General features: G+C 40.4%; 1 protein-coding gene across 2 annotated transcripts; it reads left to right on the top strand.

Moving 5' to 3' along the window:
• The first annotated feature begins 8937 nt into the window (after positions 1-8937).
• Positions 8938-22306, top strand: LOC116264961 (respiratory burst oxidase homolog protein E-like). Of its 2 annotated transcripts, none has more exons than XM_031645445.2 (14): positions 8938-9861; positions 10389-10548; positions 10681-10729; positions 12122-12235; positions 13981-14400; positions 16600-16983; positions 17421-17516; positions 17863-17978; positions 18718-18888; positions 19269-19428; positions 19693-19872; positions 20238-20366; positions 21320-21398; positions 22071-22306. In XM_031645445.2, the coding sequence occupies exons 1-14, from the start codon at positions 9213-9215 to the stop codon at positions 22178-22180; spliced, it is 2817 nt and encodes a 938-aa protein (XP_031501305.1). In that variant the 5' UTR covers positions 8938-9212; the 3' UTR covers positions 22181-22306. The 2 variants fall into 2 exon arrangements, with proteins under 2 accessions (XP_031501305.1, XP_031501304.1); XM_031645444.2 differs by having other exon boundaries at positions 10386-10548.
• The last annotated feature ends 1096 nt before the right edge of the window (positions 22307-23402 follow it).

The following is a 23402-nucleotide window of genomic DNA, read 5'->3' as shown; positions in this document are numbered from 1 at the left end:
TAAACTATCTCTTAAGGCAAGTATCTTTTAAATATTGCCATCCAAGATAAGTGGAAAATTTTGAGAATTTAGTGTGCAAATTAAAAAGTTCTTCTGTGGTTATGTGAGGGCATCAGGTAGTAGCGAAAGGTTGATTTGAGGAGCTGTTGCTGGCTGACTATTGATCGCTACAGTCTTGTTGAAGAATTCCAATTGAGGAGTTTAATGTACTGTTCACCTGTCTGGACTGTTAATCTTACAGTTTATGCAACCTTCATCAATGCTGAATGAAGGTGGTTCTCATTTATGTAGTCCACTTAAGGTTTTTCATTTTTAAGCATGGGATAGTTAAATATACATTATCGATCTTTATTGCAAATGGTAATTTAAATTTATCACTGTGATCGTCTGGGTGATCTCATGCCGTGTAGGCTTTGACAAGGCATGACTTCAGTGACATCTGTAAACAAAGATGGAGAAGAGAAAGAACTGAAGATTCCTGTTGGAATGTCCATTTTGGAACCTGCTCATGCTAATGACATAGAACCTATGTCATATGAGTGTGAGGTGCCGATGCTGGTGCGGATGTAGGTGCCGGTGCTGTGTATCCCAAAAAATTTGGGTATAAGGGTGTGTGTGTGTGTGTATATATATATATATATGTATGTATGTATGTATTCATAATGTATATAATTTAGCTTGTTTTTTGACTTACTCTGTTCTTTTTTTTTTTACTTTTATTACTGTACATAAAGAAAGAAAGGGACAGAGAGAAGAAAAAAGGAGAATAGAAAATATTTTGAAAATGCATAAGAAAGGATCTGGTTGGGGTATGTGTCGGAACCACATCTATATCAGCACCAACGTCGTGTTGACATGGGTGCGACCCTTTTTTTGAAGAGTCCATGTGACATAGCATAGAACTAGAAGTCAATCCGTTTCCTTTGTCCCTTTTTACGGCTCAGATGCCTTGTCTTGATGCTGCTTCGCTTCCATCTCTCATATCATGGTCACTATCCTGTAGTCTATTCAGGTTTTATGAATTCAATTTTGTATTGTAGCTATGAGATTATAGTCAGGTAGTTCTGAACACCTTTGGGCGATGGCTTGGATGTGCAGGACCATGTGAAGGCTCACTTGCCTGTTCTACGTGCCATGTCATCGTAATGGTGCCCCATCAATCTTGTCTCATTTGTTGACCAAATTTTTCTTTCGTCAGAGATGGTGAATCTGTTATTTTATTTCAAGATATGGAGTTCTACAACAAATTAGATGAACCTGTTGATGAGGAAATGACATGTTGGACCTGGCATTTGGGCTTACTGAGACGTTAGCTCCGTTTATCTCTCTCTCTCCCTCTCTCTCTCTCACACACACTTGTATGACCAATCATTTTCTGAAAGTGCAATGTGGTCTGGACAGATCTAGGCTTGGTTGTCAAATCATAGCAAAACCTGAACTAGATGCAATTCGACTAGCATTACCAGCGGTAACCAGAAACTTTGCTATCGATGGATATGTGGCTAAACCACATTAAAGGTTGGCACCTTGGAGACTCTCAGTAAGATGCAGTAGATTATGTGAAGACTCAATAATATAACAACACGGCCTGATTTAGACCGGGTTCATTTACCACTGCGGGCTACCAGGAGCTGTGGTGTTGATGGAGATGCATCTAACTACATAGAATACTGATGTTCAACCGTTGTTGATGATTTATTCGAGTGTAAAGTATGTGATAAACTCCGGTCCATAAAGCTCTAGCCTCCTGTTCTATTGCTCCTGTTAAATTGCTCACCTTCGCTTGTATCAGTTGAAATTTTTGAGCATGGAATCATTTATAGGCCTTTCCTTCTTTTTAAATATGTTCACATGGTATATATTATCTGAATATCTTCCGTGCTGCATATGGATTTGCGTTTGCTATCAGCCTTCTTCCGGCCTTCTGGTAGTGAGGTCATGTTTTCACCCGCAAATGGTTCTGGTATTGCCCTTCTATGTGGCTTTCACACGCAGACCGATTTACGCCCCAAAATATTCGGTTAGTGACAGCTCTGAATTGACTATACAAATGCGGCTTTTTGTGAATTACTGAGCGGAAAATGTGAGCAGGTTCACAAAAAAGAATCAAAGTGTATATCTGTGAAAACGTAAACATTGAGCTTCTATTTTAAATTTGAAAAACGGATGAAAGGTGAAAACCGAAAAGAACTTTGCGACAAAATTGTGGTGGGTATGTGATCTTACGCTTGCGTGGAGACATGATTCCGTTTAATTTGGGATTTATTGTCGAACAAATTAACCAAAATCTATGGGCTAATGTGGGCAGGCAAATATAAAAAATAAAAATGAATGAAGTTCTGTTAGTAAATAAAGCAAATTCTGTGGGCTGATGTCTGCAGGCACTGTCGCTCCACCATTGTAGCTGAGCTTACATCTAACGAAACTTCATCTCAATGAAGGCCCCGACGTTCATCTCCAAAGGGCGTGCAAACATCCAAATTTGGCTGTAGGCACAAAAAGCCCTGGACTGAGCTTATTCCGGCCGGGTTACTTCGACCCTCATCATCAATGCAAGAGAGATTCATATCAACCCCTGCCGGCCGATTGACGTGCACGAGTGTCGGTTGAATTGAAGAGGAAGAAGGTTGGTGGCCTTGCCGTTTCCACCTCCCCGTTCGTACCCATCATCATAAAGCTTGTTGAACGATATGCGCTCTAGCTTGCCACCCATTTAAGAAGTCCACCTTTTCTTATTGGCACCGCAGACGTCGCCTTCTTCTTTGCCACAATTCTCGCACCAATTGATCGAAATATTGTTTTTGTAATGGTTGGAGTTGGTCATTTGTGTGTGTGTGTGTGTGTCTCTCTCTCTTTCTCTCTCTCTCTCTCTCTATATATATATATATATAATGCTTGACGTGTTTGTTTGGTGCACAACCCTATGATTCGTCTGTGAAGGAGTCAGATGAGACAGTTGTGGTAAGGGGCGTTGCGTTGTAGTCAGTGCTGTGTCATTGTTGCTTGTGCATGCAGTTAGGGTGATAATTAGTGGTAAATTTGATTGGCATGAGCTTTTCAACTTTAACTGCCAAACAAGCCTTCCCCCCTGCGTGTTCCAACTGCTACTGAGTCTCCTTTGATGTGACCATGTTGAGAGAGAGAGAGAGAGAGAGCAACTTGCTTGCAAGAGAATAGTAAGCTTCGCTTATCTGCATTTGTCCTGCGTACGTTCGTGTAGCAAAAGGTACTGCTACCAGTTAGTAATACCAAGAAACGAAAACCAAGTGCAGTACAATGACTATTTTGAGAAGACTCAGATTGCAGAAATCTGGTACTCTAGTCTTTCTCATTTCAGTTTATTCATCTTCTATCTTTGTAAACCTTTTCCCATATATAAGCAACTACAGCAAACCAATTAGGGCCTCCGTTTTTGGACATGAACTTCACATTTGTTTTGTTAAATCTAGATATTTAAAACTTGAATTATGAAGTAGCAGAGGCAAATTTGTTTTTGTTCGGATGTGCTTGATTTCATATTTAGTTGTAGGCAGTAACAGAGGCAGGTTTGGGCTTGTGTGTGTGCAATTGCCCACACTGACCCGTAGAAATTGCTTATTTATATATTTGAAGCCTCATAGTCATAGCCATTTTATTATGTCATACTGGTGCCCCTTGAAGCTCCAAAATTTTCTCTCAGCTAGAAAATTTCTAACTCTGCTGCTTCTTGTACGTCTGTTCATAAATATCCAAACGATAAGTGATCTCGATTCTGCTGCCCCAAAGAAAACTTGGCCTTATATCTAGTTCGTCGTGCAGACAAACCCAAAATCTAGGCAGCAGTATTTGCCTGCCTGGCTGGGACAAGAATGGACCAGACATTTCCCCTAGAAACTAGGGATCAAGTTCTTCGACGATCTCAGTCAAACAGTGACGCTTGATATTGATCTACCTTTCATGATTTGTCCCAACAAATGCTAACAGAACATACTTGCCAATAAGCATCTAGAAGGTTGGTCGTACCTTACCTCATTTCCTGCTCACATATCCCTGAAACCTAACACCTAATAAAGAAAGAATGTGTGGGGTCTTAAACCTGGCCAAGATGGTTTCTGAGTTCCGGCCACCCTATCCCCTGAAGAACCCCAGAGAAGCTCCTTCTGTTGTCACTGTGAAGGTATCATATAAGATTGAATAAAAGTAGACTTCTGGAAGCACTCAACATTGAGGTAGTTAGGATGTCACCCTAAATCTATGGTCTTCGATGCGTTTGACTAAATTTAGACATAGACATCGATGCTTCGTTTTCCTCTTTATTTAGTTTTGCCTTTCCTTGCTGGAGTTTGGCCAGTACGCCGATGTACAGCATATATCAATCTGATTTGGCCGAAGTACTTCTCTAGCTGACTCTTGAGGAAGTAAGATGCTCATGTACTACCCATGGAGCAAGGCTCCGCAAACTTTCTGGCTTCTTCATGTTAATTAACTTCCTTTACGCGTTGTTGACTGTTTCTTTATCAAGTCACCAAACCCTAACAGCAACCACCTTCATTTTTCTTTGTTGTTTATGATTTTGTTTATATGTGACAAAGAGTAAACATTGGAGCCTTTTTTGGGACACGTCATAGCTTGCCAACTCTTAAGCTGCATGTTTGTGGCCAATTAAGTGCCCGCCCTTTGCCCACAAGATGTCTCACCAACCATAAATATAGAGGTGAGATTTCTTCCTTAAAGGAGAATTATACCTCTTATATATAATTGTTGGTCCACATGTATAACTTGGAGGGTGTTTGGTAAGAAGAACATTGAGCTCTTAGAATATATGATCATGTAACATGTGCTTTAAGAATACTACATTCTCCCTTGAAAGAAACATGATGGTCTTATAGATGTTGTTTATAAACCCTGCAAGTAAATGTTAAACATAATAACCTTATATTTCTTCAAGCAAAAACATGGAGTTTTTGAAATAGTATTGTTTTTCTTATCAAACACCTACTCAGAGAACTTTGATTTTCCATATTGCGCATGGTAGAACGGAATGTATTATTCTCGGCCTCCCAAAAACGGGAAGAACAACATGGTCTCGGGAGGGGCAACAAGGGACTCCTGTGAACTCTACTCGACATGTACTACCAATTCCTGCGCAGACTTGCCTTCCACAGAACACACACACATTCCGTGAGGAATGAGACCTTAACCTTCTAGATTTTTTGTGGTGCAGACGGATCTGTTTGCTCAACAACCGGATGGTTTGCATGCTACTGTGCAGATTTGGGCCCGTTCTAAAGCTGAGGTCCCACTGCCTGTAGATCTATGATGTTACATTTTCTAAGGACACTTCACCACATAATATTCCGGCCAGCTTTGAAATAGTTCGTCGCGTACAGCATGAAGGGCAGTTGAGGGTTGTTGGCCCAAGAATTCCACCACCAACTTGTCCCTTGGAAGGGATGCTCCCTCCCCAAAAAAAAGATCAAATCAAACCCAAGTGCAAACAAGCTTTTGTAACGGATTCAAAAGCTTATTGTGTTATACTAGCTCAGACACATGTACAGAAACAAGCAATCCTTAGAACGCCAATCTTTTAGAGCGTTTCTAGCATAAGGAAAAATTCATTTTCGCAAAGAAGAAAATACCTTACAAGTTACAAAAGAAAGAATGATTCCTTTTTTTTTTTTTTTTTGTTGAAGACATCTCAATTGTGCATGTTTTTGCATTTAATGGTTAATAGTTGGTTGACATAGTTTGTACAATTAAATAGTCGATACGATCCAGCAATAAATGGGTTTGACGTGCATTGTTTTTGGCATCATCCAAATGAAAGTCTTGACTATGAGTGCAGTCCTGCCTGATTTTTACCATGTGAATTTGAAAGATACAAATTTTTATTTGTTAGACAGCAATAATCACGGCCTGAGACTCCTGCAAGACTCGATTGGTGATGAAGAATTAGTAGTAACAAAGTGCCGTTCCGTTCACCAAATTAAGTAAAGAAGAGTCAATGACCTTTGAGTTTCAATAGTTTTAAGATCCTCAGTTTCAGCCGTGAACTTGCAGGCATATCTTGTTATTGTAGATCTTACCATATCAAAGGAAACAACTAACAACTCTCTCTCTCGATCGATCGATCAATCGAGAGGGAGAGAATGAAATACCAGATCTTAATTATTTTAAAAGGAATTAGGCAAATGGTGATGGAATTCACATACCTAACTCTATGAACATGCCATGATATTATAATGATTATGACTGAAACAATTTATTATAAAGTCGTCATAAATGATTTTGTCTACCTTAACAAGCGTCCTCAAGCAATGCCAATTATTATCAATGATAGGTAGAACCTTTTCCCCCCTAATTGTCAAAATTATATATATATATATATAAATGTATATATATATGTCACCATAGAATACAGAATATGAGGTTCATTTATTATTTTATATGACACCCAAATAAATAGCCCAACCACTATTATGGGATTAACTGGAATCGGCAAATCAAAGTCAGAGAGACATTTGAAAGGATTTTTTTTTTTTTTTTCGAAACGAAAGGTACAAGAGCCAAGCTTTGCAACAAACCTAACAAATATAAGGATACTATATCCTTGAATTTTCTTATTTGAACCATGGATTTCCTGAATTAATGCCAAAAAGGGCAACGAAAATAGTAGATACCAATTTGACGGAGTTGTCAGTAAAACTGAAGCCCATGTCAGAAATACCAGAAATACGAGTCCCATATTTAGCATTGTTCGAAAACTTTGTCCCTCGAATGAAAATTTCCTTTAAAGAAATAGAAGCACGAGGCGCACTTTTATAATGGAAAAGAAGGGTTGGTGGCAAAATGCTGCTTTATTTTTATTTTTTTTCCTTCCTATTTTCTGAATTCAAGTAAATGATGAGGTAATACAAACCTACCAACAATATTCTACAAAAATAATGACAAGCCACCGGCCGACTTTTTCAAGCTTTGTTCAGCCCGCACGGCGTCGAAGGTTTTCCCAATGCCTTCGATCAGCCCGACTCTCTCTTAAGTTAGCGAAAGCGTTCATCTAGTCGGCCAGCAACAAAGATGGTCGCCTTGACAATAGGGTGGTTATTAATGATGTATTGGACGAACGAAGAAGCCATCAATGTGAAATGACTCATAATAAGGAATTGAATCATATGTGCTTGGACGACAATGGTGGATCGATTTGAATCCTAGATAATAATAGTATATTTCTATTAAAACATCTCCATATGTGCCAAAATCATGCCTTATTTTTTCATAAATGCAGAGCCTCCGATCGGTTCATGTAAGATCAACAGCTAAAAACACCTCTTCGAATCTCGTGAACTTGGTCCAAACCGAAGAGTAGAGTAGATCCAGGTCCACCTGCCCCTTGGTCAACGAGACTTGACCTACCCGAGGGGACAATTACGACAGCTCTTATCACGATTAAAACCGGTTCTTCCGTTCGCAACTGGCCGGCGTGCATCTCGACCAACCCCCCCCAGCATGTTTGACGTTACCTATATTTCAATTTTTTATCTCATAAAATATATTAAACCACACCTTATTTTATTTTACGTAATTAAAAATTATTTCATCTGATTGAAAATTCTCTGCAGGAGAGAAAGATCCGGATATATACTAGTGGGTTCAGGATCCGGTAATGTCTCAAATCTGGATCTTATCCCCAAAGATGATCCGGATCTATATATGGTCAGATTTCAGATTTTCGGATCCTCATATATATAGGGTTATCTCTTAAATGTCTAAGCCAGTCGCTACAAGATCTTTCTTGAACCACCATTTCTCTTTATGGATTGTATCGGGTTGTTGGACCATATCAAATTTCACCGACTGCCGATATTGATACATTCTATATTTCAAATCAAATCAGGATCTAGCTCGTCATCTATTATTAATTAGCCTTTTCTCCTGGACTTGGATGTGATCCCCATGTAATTTTTGGCTTTCATTATCGATTAACAATCTTGTCAACTATTTCTAATCATCTTAATTTTCCAAAATCATAAACAGTTGATTTTAGTTTTTTCTATCTCAAAATCATAGATCAGATCATTTCTATTTCGACAATCCAAGTTTAGTTTTTCGATAAACGGTAGAGTCGGGGTTGAGATGGTGACTGCCTATTGCCCCCAGAGGTGTGGTAAAACTGGTACGGGTAGCAGCTGATAGGCGGTCAGTCGTTGGTTCAAATCTCAATGCGAATGCATAGTAAGGGACTTGCCCATTGGCTTAAAGCAAGTTGTAACCTCGCACCCAAACTTTTTTCATGGTAATTTCTTTGCATAGCATAATAACCGAGACTTACCTAAGGTTTACCTGTCCGGGGGCAAATTGGTTATGTTCTTCAAGCAAGGGAGAGATAATCTTATGACCATGTTGTATTTTGAATTATTCAATTTTGTCTAGCAAGCTTGGCATGTTCGTTTCTGATTAGCTTCTCTCTTCATATAATTTGCGTGAATCACTCGATTTATCTTAACGGCAGATAATTTTCTTAAGCGCATAGGACTTTATTATTTTTTTTATTGGGCACTCTATGGTCTTAGGTGCCATATATCTTGAAAATGAGAAGACGTTCAAGCCATGCTTAAACGTTCGATTTTGCCTACGCTTTGTAAGAGAGAAAAAATGGTTGGGCCTCTGGCTCGTGAGCGACTGGTCCTGCGTTCGAATAGAATAATTGCCAACCCTGTTGCCCACGGCATCCTGTGACCTTGAGGGCAAAAATGAAACTTTATTTTTCCAGGAAAGAGCAGCACCGCTGTAATGAACAAGGAGTGACCGCTCTACGTAAAAATATTTGTGCGGCTGATATTTGCGGTATAACTGGAATTTATCAGGAAAATAACGTCCGGTCACTTGACGCTGGGTTTAGCGGCATAAATAAAAGACGCGGTTCGGATTCCGGGGAGCCGAAATAACGCATCACTAAGACACTACCTTACTATTTGAAATTCCATACATTTTTCTTTACTCGGCACTTTTTTTGCTTCATCTTCTTCCTCCTTCTAGTTGCATCAACAAATCTCAACAACTACTGATGCGACTTCACTCAAGAGGGAGAGAAAAAGGAGGGAGAAGCGCCGAATCCGTGGCAGGCGACGATAAAAGAGTTGCCTTCAGGGGATGAGCAACTCCGAGTCTCCGACGACGACGAAGACGAGATAGGGTCCGCAGGAACTTAAGGAAAGAGGAGCATTGGCCGAAAAATGCAGTCCCCGGCGTCCGGAAGCAACTCAAGGACGCCGAGCTTCTTCCGGAGCCACGCCGAGATCCGGACGGGGACCTCCGGTGCCAATGCGGGGATGCTAACGGTGTTCCTGAACGATCTGAACACTGCCGGCATACGCTCCCGCCGCGAGGACCTCGTGGAAGTGACGCTCGAGATCGATGCGGACGCTGAGGCCGACGCCGATGGCCGCGGAATTTTCGTCCGCAGCGTCGGTTCAGTGTCGGAAGACGGCGGCGGTGCAGGCGGACGGCTCGAACGGACAGGGTCCTCGAACTCACTTGTAAGCAGGGGCACCTCCCGCTTCTGGCGGCTCTCTGCCGACCTGATGGCGGAGATCCGGCGGTATGCAAAGTCGGCACGGTCGCCGTCGTCGAGATTTTCGGCTGCATCGCGTGGCGGTGGCGAGGAGTCAATGCTCGCTGCTCGGTATGAGCGGCGGCTCCGTGCTGAGCTAGAGCGGAACCGACCTAGCGCGAGGCACGCGCTCAACGGGCTCCGTTTCATCAGCAACACGACGTCGTCGGTGGCCGGAGAAGTAGATAATTCGTGGAGATGTGTCGAGTCGAGGTTCCAGACTTTAGCCGAGGACGGTTTGCTCTCTCGGGAGGATTTCGCCGAATGCATCGGTTAGTTTTCTCTCTTCTTCCACCGGCTTAATTTGTGTGTGTGTGAGAGAGAGAGAGAGAGAGTTCCGGTGTTCACTTGGACCGCGCCGACTGGGAATTTGTCCGGAATTAGTAATTACTGGACTGTAATTGCTTCATTGTGCGACGCAATTCAGCGAAAGACTTCCGACAATCGGCAGTAACTAATTCCAACCTGTCCGTTAATTAGCTGGAAATCAAATTCCAGAAATTAAGCAGGTCCAAGCAAAAGGCCTTTTCTGTTGTCGAAAGGCAGTTCATTTTTCACTTCAAAATTTTTACACGAGTTCTTCTGAAAATGTTGGAAGTCCTAAACCTGGATATCAAGCTCTATGGATTACCCGGTCCTTTCAAAGTTCAGAGCATTCAACTTTTCTCCATTTGGAGGCATAGTATTTATGATTTTGCAGGGAAACGAATTCAATCATAGCGCGGAAATTAGGACTCCAATCGTGAGATTCAAATGCTTGTTTTCAAAAACAAACTCAAGATCGACGGTTTCATAGCAGGGATGGAGGATTCGAAGGAGTTCGCACTCTGCATCTTCGACGCATTGGCCAGGAGAAGGCGCCAAAAGATCCAGAAGATCAACAAGGACGAGCTTTATGATTTCTGGTTGCAGATTACGGATGAGAGCTTCGACGCTCGGTTACAGATCTTCTTTGACATGTAAATTCCCCTCATCCCCGCCCTTGCCTTCTTCTTTTGATGCGTGGCGAGTACTCGCTGCTACTTCGTTTGCCGCGATCTACCTTTTTACAAAATATTTAACGTTATAACATTTAAAACTTTCTTGTTTAGGGTGGATTCCAATTCTGATGGACGAATAACGAGAGACGAAGTTCAGGAGGTACATATCTTTTTCTTTTATTAGATAATTAGAAGGATTAGATGAATTAGATCCAAGCTGGTCAGCCATAAGTAAACAGTTCTACAAATCTCAGTATTTTCAGAGAAGGAGAAATTTAAAAAGATTTACATGCGTGAATTTCTAGATTCTATAAATTCTCATATTCTACATATATCTATCTATATATATATATATATATATATATATATATATAATATGAGAATTTATAAAATATGTGTGTGTGTCTTTTGGGGAAGGGGCCGGTGCTTGAACATCAATATTGGTTTGAAACGCAACTTTGGTGCTGCTAGTGGAGGGGATCGTACCTTTCATGTTCTGGCACGGTTGTCGTGGGACGAACATGCCAAGCTAGTGGGCCTTTTAAGTTAACGGGCTAATTTAAAACACAAACAGGCTGAATGCTTGAAGCAGATGAAGCACCGGACGGCAGGTTCCCATATTTGGCGTCTCCTAGAGATGAATCGACAAGTAAAGCGATTATCGAACTTTTAGTTTGGCTTCTAAACGATTTCTGTACTAAGAAAAAAAAAAAATTTCTTCTTCACACGTATTTATCATGAAAGAGAGAAGGTTCAACTACGATTTCTATGCGAAATACTCTTGCTTTAATACTCCTCCATCTTCCGGTGTAACAAACTTGGTGTACCGACCATGAATTTGAACTTAGTTGTTCATTACAAAGGTACTACATCTTTGTTTCACTCATTTCTAAAATATACACCATTCAATGCGGAGCTGTATAGATTTGAAATTTACGAAGACTACTCGTCAAAATGGAAGAAAGAGGTGAAGCACGATATTTGGAGAAACTTTAGGAAGAAGTCCACGTTACTGAAGATTTTTCGAAATAGTTGGAAAGAGAAAGCCAGATATTAACTCGTTCAGGAGCACTGCTAAGTCGTACAGCTGTAACATCGGCCCTTCATGGTGCTCAAGAAAATAATACCAAAATTACAGAACATAAACCATTGGTGACCTTGAGTCAACTATGCGTCCATAACTTGTAATCCTGACCAGAATTTTGCTCCGAACTCTGTGTCCATCATGTGTTTTCCAGTTGTCCTCTGCTGGCTAATCGCCTTATATTTTTCTTCGACCCTGTGAACCAAGTGGATCTATTTACTTCGACGATGACGCATCACATGTTCGGTCATCTTCTCGCAAGCCGAGAGAGGTTTTCATTGCAATGTCTTCTCAAAGGAAGGAAGACATTTCGTTACCAGTCTTGGTTTCCCTGCTTGCCGAACGCCCACCTACTACATATACACTTTCCTCGTAATTAATTCATCATTGTTTAGCATGAAATTGTCTGCTGTATATATTGTTACTAAGCATATGTGAATAAACTTTTCTGTTGGCTCACGAATGCAGTTGATCATGTTGAGCGCGTCGGCGAACAAACTCTCGGGGCTCAAGGGACAAGCAGATGAATACGCCACCCTCATCATGGAAGAACTGGACCCAGAGAACTTGGGCTACATCGAGGTCAGGTCCTATAGCTATTGCACAACAACAACAATAATAGTCATAATAATAATGACAACCACTTATTATTGTTATTACCTCTGAAAACTTCTTGAGCATATTTTCTTGTCATATACCAAATCCAGCATAACATTAAACACTCTAGGTTAGGTGCACCAAATGCTTGGCAGGGGCACATTTGTCAAATATAGAATTACCTCCTCTTCAACACAACCACAACCAAGATGGAAGGCCTAACATTCTTCCACAGTGGCGGGAATTGGACAACACAGTAAGGGTCTATGGTTGGAAAATAAAAGAAATGTTTGCGAAACTTGCCGGAGGAATTCGTAAAATATGCGCAGGATTCCTGATGCAGCCGTTGTAGAGTCAAGTTTATTATTGTTTTCAGTAATCGCAATTAGACCTGTCCAGACCTCTTGGACCCGGTAAAATCGAGCCTTTCTAGACCCGGTTGATTCATCCCTACTTTTCTAGCCAGATCAAAACGAGCTCGAGATTAGTATTTTGGTGGTAGGCCAGTGTGACCTCATCTTAACTTGAACATGTGGGTTCGCTAGGCTCAGACCAATCCACGTGGCTGCAACCTCACCTTCAGCGAATTGGTATGCTTGCTGCTTCGTTTCATCTTTTTGTTGGCTTCTTGCTAGTCCAGTTTCCCTAGCCATGCATGCTGATCTCGTGCTGGGTAATTACTCCAACCAACTTGGTTGAAGCCATATCCACTTGAACTGCTTTATGAAGTTTCAATAATTGTTGTTTTGTTCGCGTTACATGCTGTTCGAATCTGACGCCAGGTTGGGCAACATACCTTTTTGACCACATCAAACCACTTTTTCCGCTCTCAATCAATTGCTAAAGTTGCCCTTCTTTGTCCACTTGAGTAACATGAAAAACAATTTCGTTGATTGCCCTCGCTCTATGAGACAGGAATAGTGAATACTCCATTTTGGCTCGTATTTTGTATCTTATTTTGCATAAATAATTTCAACCTCTATGAAGTAGTGGTATCTTTGTATGTTGGATCAGTGGCATGGCCACATAGGTTTAACAACTTTAACTGGATGCACTTAAACATCTTTACAAAATTTACCGGGGCCTACTAATATTCTTTACAAAATTTAGGAGGTCTGATTACATTTTGACATTTTGTGTCATTTAATGGAGACTGCAAGAAAAAGTAGTATAAATTTTAATTTTTCTGAAAATCCAAGGGGCGCCCCTGTGTCCGCCCTAGACACCATATGCTCCGCGCAAGTTACAAAGCAACTTATCATGCTTTTTAGCACGCAACAAATTTCATATATTTCAGCATATCTGTGTATGTCCATTTCACGTTTGAAAGTAGACCTCAACATCAATCAGCGGTCAGTTTGCAAGTTGAGCCACAAAAGTTATTGCTTCCGTGTTCCGGGGACGTCCTTCCATGGTCATGGTAAACTGCGAAAGATGAATTCCCATTGACACAAAAATTAGCCAACTTGTTCAAATTCATGTTTCCGGCTAAGAAAAAAATGGGCATGGCCCCAATTTGTAACCGTGATTCATTTTGCATATTTTATAAAAGAAGCTGATCATTTGCTAGAGTGTCTTAATATGAGAAAATTTTTTGAGAAAAGCCGAAGTTCTAGTTTAAAATATTGAGAGAAAATATGTCTTCAGATGCAACCCAGATAATTGACCTATGGAATAGTTGGTACGGTTCCCAACTGAGATAATCACTCCTTTATTTGTTTTAATTTCAGCTTTGGCAACTGGAAACGTTGCTCTTGCAAAGGGATTCCTACATGAACTACAGCCATGCACTTAGTTGCACAAGCCAAGGCTGGACCCCGAACAAAGGGCTTAAGCCCAGGACTCTAGCCAGAAGGATGAGTTGCAGGTTTTGGTGCTTCTTGCAGGAAAATTGGCAGAGGGCATGGGTGATCTCACTGTGGCTTGCCATAATGGCAGGCCTTTTTTACTTCAAGTTCAACCAGTACAGGCATAAGTCAGCATTTAAAATCATGGGATACTGTTTGACCACGGCCAAGGGCGCAGCCGAGACGCTCAAGTTCAACATGGCCCTCATCCTGTTGCCAGTCTGCAGGAACACCCTCACCTGGCTCCGGTCAACCCCTGCTCGTCTCTTGGTGCCCTTCGATGACAATATCAATTTTCACAAGGTATGCTGCAACTGTTCATCCATATATTATTAGCTTGTACAGGCAATGGTCTCACACAGCTTAGTTAAAGTAGTCTGACAAATTTGTATGAATTTCACGAACTTAGACGAGCTAAGGAGGTTGTCCACCAAGCTTTCATACTTAGGTCTAGCTAATGCTAGTTGGTAGGAAGTAGGAATTTTGATAAACGAACTTAAGACTACTCTATACTCGACATAGAGCTACTCAACATTAAAAAGCATGCTGAAAATCCAGGAAAGAACATCGATTTGATGTTTGTGAGGTCCTTCAACTAATACGATAGGCCCCAATGCACATCCAGGGAATTGGATTGATTGCAATGGGTTCATCAGAAGTTGGTTCTAGTAAAACTTGGCTTGATCGAATATACCCCACCATTTTCTTGATACTAGCCTTGTGATTCAAATCGGATCCTCCGTAACATTCCGCATGATCCGAAAGGCGTTTGCAATCAAGGGAATTTTCAGTAGCTAGTATAGCCCACACTGATTTGTTTGTGAAAATTAGTATTTCTAGAGTAGGTAGATAGAGATGATTCTGCAATTATATGGAATTGGATTTCCCACCAACCTTTCCTTTTAAAAGGAAAGCCAAGTTGGTGCGTTCCCACGTTTGCAATATAGAAACTAGCATAATTCTCAATTCCTTCAGCTGCAAGACATCCTACGCGGTTTTAATTAGATACCAAGTACTTTCTTTTATAAAGTACTTTTATAATTTTTTTTTTCCCGATCTACTCGGTGCCTTCCAAGCCTATAACTTAAAAAGACCACCCTTTACAATTATTTAATAAGGCCAACATTTTTCATCAAAATGATCAAATATTAAGGGCTTCAAGTCACTTTTGTAACCCGAGAAATAAAGAAAACATTAGTTAAAACAATAAGAATGTGATTTATTGACAGACAATTGAACAGATAAACTTGTAGCCAACTTTGGTTTTACAATTTAGCAGAATTTTACTTCAAACGCTTAGTTGGCAGTGTTCATGAGAAAGAAGCTTTATTTAAAAATATGAATGATGGCCCTTTTCTTAGGATTATAAGAAAAAATTAGGCTCGTAAATGTAATTCCCTTTTGTTTTATTAGGTTAGCTTATCCGCAAACTTTACCACTGATGCAGTATATTTGGAAATGTATTTTGCTCTTTATTGGAATTCCCAGGGTTCGAATCTCTTCATTTTAATAGTTATCCCACAAGATTTCCCAGGAGCATTTTTTTTCAAATGCCTTGAAGGAGACATGGGTGCAACTGTTTGTTACTCATCCTAAACCTTCAGTTGTGTTCATTAATATCCACTGTTTCATGGAGACACGCTCTAGGAGTTAGCATAATAAACAATCTGAATACTTATCATCGGGTGTTAATGTGATATCAAGCGTTGATTCTTTTTTAGAACCATGCCATTTGAGCTATAATTAATTTATCGGCAATATCCATGGTTGTTTAATTTGCTATACTGAACTAGTTGTGAAGACCTTAAGCCCTTTCCCTTGCATTGGTTAGTTCGACAGAGTCATTTGGCCTAGATCTCTGGATGTGCTGTCATAATAATTCATTATTAGTTCGTTTAGGTTATGATAGGAGCACAGAATCAAAATAAACTAGTTAAGCTTCATTTCCATGCCAAAACTAAGTTCCTACTCTATTTTAGTGTAATCCAACAAGTCGAACATAAACAACTTTTAAGGTAATAAACGAGCTTCAATTTTTTGCGATTTAGTGTTGCATAAGTCATGCTTTTGTCCCAAACACGTAAGGCTGAAAGACACCAAATCTAATGCATGTTTCCTGTTAGACAGGCTTTTATAAGACAACTTGATTCCTGAATCTAAAGAAAGTACAATTTTTTTCTAATTTTCTTGGATTATCCCAATCAAAATCGATCCTAGTCTCATTGACAACTATCAGCGGGGAACATTATGAGATTCTCAAAAGCCAACTGAACATCCAAAAAGTTTGAGATCATATTCTGAAGAATCATTTAATTTGGAAACATCTCATCCGCTTTTGTGCTTTTCGTTTAGGCTGATATTTTATTGACAAACATAACGAAAAAGTTCTTCTCTCACCCTTCAGATAATTTTCCAGTAATCAGAGAGGGAGGGGAGGAGGAGAGAGATTTTCACCAACGTTTTCTTTGACGGATGCTACGCTCTCTGTGCTTCATTCTCCAGGTAATAGCATTCGGCGTTGTGATCGGCACCATCCTACACGTGGGCAACCACTTGTTCTGCGACTTCCCCCGCCTTATAGGCGCATCTCCTCAGCAGTTCTCCCTCATCTCCCACGACTTCAACAATCATCAGCCCACGTACCCGGACCTTCTCAAGGGTCTGGAAGGCATCACAGGTTTGGCCATGATCCTCCTCATGGCCGTGGCCTTCGTGCTTGCCAGCCACCACTTCAGGCGAAGCATCCTCCAGCTCCCTCGCCCGTTCAGCCGCCTCACTGGTTTCAATGCCTTCTGGTACTCCCACCACCTGCTCGCCATCGTCTACATCCTCCTCCTCCTGCACGGCTACTTCATGTACTTTGTCCACAAGTGGTACCAGAAGACGGTAAGTAAACATACTTTTATAACTGGTGCATTATTGGGGAAAAAGTAGAGCAGTGATCATGTTGTCATCTTATAACGTGAGTTAATCCCCAGCACATTGAAAGTGCTGAGGTTCGCTTTGCAGTAATGGCGGAGCCAGGAATTTTGTCTGGAGTAACACTAATTTGAAAGTTATTTTGTTTTTAGATGCACTAATATATATAAATAAGCAAGCTACTAAAGGCACATAATAAAGAATTTTAGAGGGCTAGTGTGGGGAATTCAAACCGAAACTCCTGGATATCACCGGACAAACTAACCTTTTGACATAAATTAACCATCTATGAAGCCCCAGATACAGAGCCACTCGTAGGTGGGGACTTCTAGAAGCTCCATTGCTTTTCGCTTGTTATGCTACATGGAAGGATATTTGACCCAGATGTTTATCTGAAATTGCAGACATGGATGTATCTTGCCGTTCCACTGTTGCTGTATCTGGGAGAACGAACCCTCAGAGCCCTAAGGTCTAAATCCTACTCAGTCAAGATATGGAAGGTGACCCTCTCTCTCTCTCTGTCTCTCTCTCATGAATTTGAACTCCATTGCTTTCGGAATGACGATGACAAATGAAATTTGTGATTTTTGATAATTGTTTGTGTATGTCTCCTCATTTAAGATCCGGCGGGGGATCGTTTTCTTTTATCTCTTTTCTTCAAGTTGGCAAGCTAGTCTGTAGACGCTTGTCAGAATATGTTAGAGAGTGGCATTCTTGATTGTTGAACCCGTAACCCATTGCGGAGCTAGTGTGTACAGAGCCGTACAAAAGCCATTAGTTTCACTATTATAAAACACGAATCTTCTAATGATCTCTTCTAATCTCCTTCTTATATCGTTCTTCCAGGTTTCAGTACACCCAGGGAGCGTTCTAAGTCTGGTCATGTCCAAGCCTCCAGGATTTCGCTACAGGAGCGGCCAATATGTGTTCCTCCAGTGTCCTGCTGTTTCACCCTTCGAGTGGTGTGTGCTTTTGAAACAAAATCCTCAGATTTTTAGCCCCATACTGCGCTAATGATCGAAATTATAAGAACAGCCTTATTTGACATAAATGTAACCTTTAAAATAAATTACTTTTTTCAAATAAATACAGACTGTTGTTGGGATCCAGTAAAAGCTTATCTAAAGTGTTCTTTGAATTTCAATTTTTTTAAAGTTGGTTAAACTAAAGTTAACTACATATATATATGGACATGAATGATTTGATCAGAGTCAAGTCTTGGGTTCTGTTTCTCCCCTGTTAGGATGTTTTATTCCCCAAAGGCACCAAAATTTGACAACTGTCCTATTTTAAAACGTTAAAGAACTTGTGCTGCAAGCATGCATGTCGAGATTTTGATTTAAAGGTGGGCCTTTATTAAATCAACGTTGGGTATTACATCTATAAATTTGGTTAAACGGGACGTTGAACAGGTAATAAGAACATCTGTACAGTTTGACGTAAAATTCACAGGAACCAACTTTCCAGAAAGCGTCTGGGAATCGAATATAACTGACATTCATCAGAAGTGTCAAATGTCAATGTCATGAAGAGAAACTTGGTTTCCTATTTGCAACCTTTGTTTTGTTTTAATAATTTGGCAAAGAGACTTTTCCTTTCTGTCAATTTTAGTTGTAGAATGGAGGACCTCTATGTTTGAACTTGCAGTTCTTTAGTCCTGAGTTCTTTATTTTTTTTCTTGTTTTTGCTGGAATCGAACAGGCATCCGTTCTCTATTACATCTGCACCTGGGGATGATTATCTGAGTATCCATATCCGCACTGTTGGAGATTGGACTGAGGAACTGAAGAGGGTATTTACTGAGCCATTTGATGATTTTTCAATAATTGGAAGAGCCAAGTTCAACAAATTTGGAGAAATGGATCAAGCATGGTAAATTTTCACTGTTTCTCTTTAATCTTTATATAGACAAATGCTTGCTGAGAGATTTCAAAAATTTTGAACAAAATCTCTTCCTGCTACATGTTATATGCTAGAGCTCATCACCCCAAGAAGGAAAGGTGCATCACAGTGGCTGATACGGCAGTAGGTATTTCATAGAAGGAGAGAGATCCCTAGTCAAACACTCACCCAAATAGTGGAATACCTCACTGCCCAATTGGGACGATGTTTTTTATTCGATTAATTTCAGTAGTCGTATACTGATTTTTGTACGATGCCACCATGAATTTCATAAAAGATTTGAAGTATATCTTGTGGGTACTTCAGCCATATTTACCAAGCTAACTTTGCATGTGAAATGTTGCAAACAGCATGCCAAAGTTGCTGATCGATGGCCCATATGGTGCTCCAGCTCAGGACTACGAGAACTACGACGTCTTACTCCTGGTTGGACTCGGAATCGGGGCAACCCCCTTCATTAGCATTCTCAGAGATCTACTCAATAGCATCCGGCATGCAGACGATCTGATGGTAAAGTATATTAAAGGCCTTCGATGGTCTTGCTCTTAATTTATTATTAAGCTCTTCGAGTTCATACCGAAGAAGTATAACCGAAACAGTAAAATTGTGATAGATGATACTAGGAGGATAATTTTCTTTCTGAAGTAGTTGAATCTGCTAAAAGCTTTCTCTTCCAAAAACGAAAAGAAAGTGTCGCAAGAGTGCGCTTGAGCCATCATTCCTAGAATGACCTCTCTGCAACATATGTGTTACTCAGTATGATTTCTGCTGCAGGATTCTTATACAGAAACAAGCAAGTCAGATGATAGTTCAAGCAGCTTCAAATCGGGGGGAAGCTCAAAGAAGAAGACTCATAGAACAACCAACGCTCACTTCTATTGGGTCACTCGGGAAGCAGGGTCCTTTGAATGGTTCAAAGAAGTTATGAATGAAGTTGCAGAGATGGATCCGAAAGTAAGCCCCTTTCGCTCTTTAGTTTCCAATCTGGCGTTATAATTTTGAACTATTTGTATATTCGCACAGAAAAAATTTATCTCCTTAATTATGTTACCAAATTTCCAGATTTTGCTATACTCCCATTCTTTCTGCCTCTCGAGCAAGATAAAAAATTTGTGCTCCTAATGTGATTGAGACGAAGAGCAAACTGTTATCTGACATTTTGTAGTCCCCTAATCACTAGCTAACTCTTCTGTTTTGGCAAAATAGGAAAAAGGATGCGGCATTATTTGCTCATGACATTTGAACTCGAAAAATCTTCTTGGCTCAAAAGAATTTTTTCCTGGTTCTTATGTTGCCACTGTTCGGCTATGTGGTTGCAGGGAGTCATAGAAATGCACAACTATCTCACTAGTGTATATGAAGAAGGAGACGCAAGATCGACATTACTCACGATGGTGCAAGCTCTGAATCATGCCAAACATGGAGTTGACATTCTTTCTGGCACAGGGGTAAGCATCGTCGTTCTCCACCATTTTTTCTTTCTGTTTTCCCCTTCTGATAATGAATTGATCACAATCGAACGCTAATCGGCCTACCCCGTTGCGGTAAAAGCGAAGTTGAGAGAACGTATTCCTTTTATCTACTTCCCACTGCGTACGACCTTCATGGAATAACTTTTTCCTTTCGTGACCTACGAGGTCCCCCTGTACCTTATCTTCAGCCGCTGTCCTCCCCATTTTAGGCACGAACGACGTATGAATTATTACAGTTCACCTCATATGAATCGATCTTTAGATCACATTCTTCAGCCAAACTCTTTTATGCAACCTATTCACATTCTTCAGCCAAACTCTTTTATGCAACCTATTCACATTCTTCAGCCAAACTCTTTTATGCAACCTATTGGTTGCAGTTACCTGAGTCACATATGCACGTCAGTCGGTCAGTGTCCCAATTGAACACTGATCTCCGCTGAATATGCGAATCCATTCAGATGATCCATTTTATCAGAACCAATGTACACCCCACATAGGTTTTCGGCTTAGCAGGGTTAGAAATAGAGCCGGACGGAACGCTTCAGGAATCAGGATGGGTCGTGTAGTTCGTTCAACCAGCTCTTCTTCGAATCGAAATTGACCAGCCAGCGGTTAGGTCTTGCTGTTCAAGAGTAGTTTCTCCAATATTAATATTTATTAAACACGAAAAAAAAAAAACTTATTAGTATATCGAGGATTCACATTGAAATTAACATAGTCTGTGAAGTCCAAGGCTCGGAACATACTTTGCATGCTTGGTTGGCCCCCACTCTGGCAGTCTGTTTCAACATTGTGGGCTGGGCTTTGCTTCCGTGTATAGAATATATATTGCTTATTTTTGACGAAACAAAATGAAGAGCTTTTTTCAAATTTCTTAAATGAAGCCAAATTGGCAGTTGCTAACATGCCTTTGGTTACTCTGACAGGTTCGGACCCACTTTGCAAGACCAGATTGGAGAAAAGTTTTTACCAGAATCGCTTCCAAGCATCCTGGTGCGACCATAGGTAAGCTACATAAGAAAAGTTTCATCCTCTCATAGTTACCTTTCCCAGTTGCAGGGGGATACGATGCAGCTAACATTTTTCCGAACCTGCATCGCAGCGCTAATCATCAGCATCGTCAACTGGCTCTCTCGCCTGGATCCAGTATTTTAGTGAAGGGTGCCGTCGAAGGCCATGATATGATATCTAGTAGTAACTTTGTTAAGGACCTGCCCGAAAAGAAGTAACGTGTCGGACAGAAAAAGTAGTGCAACCGGATCTCTTTTCCTAATGTAGTCACAAGCACTGAATCGGCTTGCGTACGTGACCAGTCTAATGGAGAAAAAATAGAACCTATTAAGTTTTGTCTAAAAGAGATTATTAATTAGGAGGTACATCATAGTTTTCGTCTCTGCATGAATGTCGAAGGGGGAACCATGGTTTCCACACAAAATTTTACCTTTTCAAGTGAGTTTTAAGCATTGAGCTCAAGCCTTAATGTAGTGTCTTATGAAAACCATTATTTTCAAACAAAATTTGCAGCATGTTATCGGGATCAGGGAACACTGCAGACCCCTTATGCCGAAACGCGGGCTAAATCCCTTGCACTTGTGCATATAGGATGTGTATCTCTTATCAATCGTCCCCAACTTTTTCAGATTTGAATCTTACATGAGTTTCATTTTTCCTACGCAGGTGTATTCTACTGTGGGGTTCCCATGTTGGCCAAAGAACTGAACAGGCTGTCAAATGAGATGAGCCAGAACACTTCCACACGTTTCAAGTTCCATAAAGAGCTCTTTTGATCCTTGAAACCACTAGTGGTGGTTGTGCATTTTTCTGTAATTTAACGAAATGTACCTCAGCTTCTCTTCGCGAGTGTTTTCTTACGTGTAGATAAAAGAAATATGTCAAATAAAGTATTCCTCAAATAGGCCAAGATACCAATTGCTGAAGTCTAAAACAGATTGCTGTTAGAAGAAAACGAGACTAGGTCATTAGGAATTAGGGTATCAAAGATCTGTAAATCACTTATCTCCAGTCACAGGGTACACCGATCATTTGTATTCCCATCACAATACAAAATAAGAAAGCGTAGAGAATAAAAATTCTCCGTTTGAATATCTTATGAACGCTGTTTCTTGGGCACATCTTCATATTAATATCTGACTCTCTTTTTTGGTTAATGGTACTTGTTCCCTTGGAGGGTGGAAGGCTTACTACTTGGTTCTAATATTTTAAGCATGTCATTTACCGTTTGTCCTTCTTAGCCTTTATGTCTAAAATGTTCACGTTAGATCCAGATTTCCCCTTTAGTGGCAGATTGCGGATGGTGAATTGCGCAGATCTTGGAATGAAAACTGGGGGTGGGGCCTCCTTTGTAACTTGATAAATGTGGAAAATGAAGAGAATAGAATTCTTAGTCTCGAGACAACCGTGGTAGAAGTTGGAGGCTTATTGAAAGAGATGCACAATGCAGGGGCAGATTTAGGAATTTTTTGATGCAGGACAAACTATAATTTCAATATTTTAACAAGGGCCAAAATATAATTTTTGAAATGTTCTTTTATGTAAGTTAAACTAAAATTTTGAAAATTTACATGTAAATGTTTTATTTTCTAAAAATCTGAGGCCCCTCTGGCACCATGGGTACTATTAGCGTTGAGAAAAACTTCTGTTCTAATGGTGACAGACTGGTATGGGAGTCAAGGGAAGCTGATAAGATGCCAAGGAGAGAAATTTATAATGAAATAAGAGAGGAAAATGGTTGATCCAATGGCGAGTGAAGGAGGTCGTCCCATATAATTTTCTTGGGGGAGTGCAGACGATGCTCTCAATGCCATAAGAATGGCCAATGAAGACCATGACTAAGAACATGAGGAGTAAAGAGTATGTGCACAAAGAAAAGTCTAGGTCTTGTTTCCTCAAAAATTCGCAGTTGAACCGGAAAAGCTAGCCAAAGTGTGTATTGAACCCTTTGGTGATAAAAAAGTTTGACGAATTTGATTTGCTCTCTAGCAGAAATAA

This window comes from Nymphaea colorata, chromosome 11 (genome assembly GCF_008831285.2).
Source record: "Nymphaea colorata isolate Beijing-Zhang1983 chromosome 11, ASM883128v2, whole genome shotgun sequence".
Lineage (NCBI taxonomy): Eukaryota > Viridiplantae > Streptophyta > Magnoliopsida > Nymphaeales > Nymphaeaceae > Nymphaea > Nymphaea colorata.
Note: the sequence above shows the minus strand (reverse complement) of the source record. Positions and strands in the feature narration are given on the sequence as shown.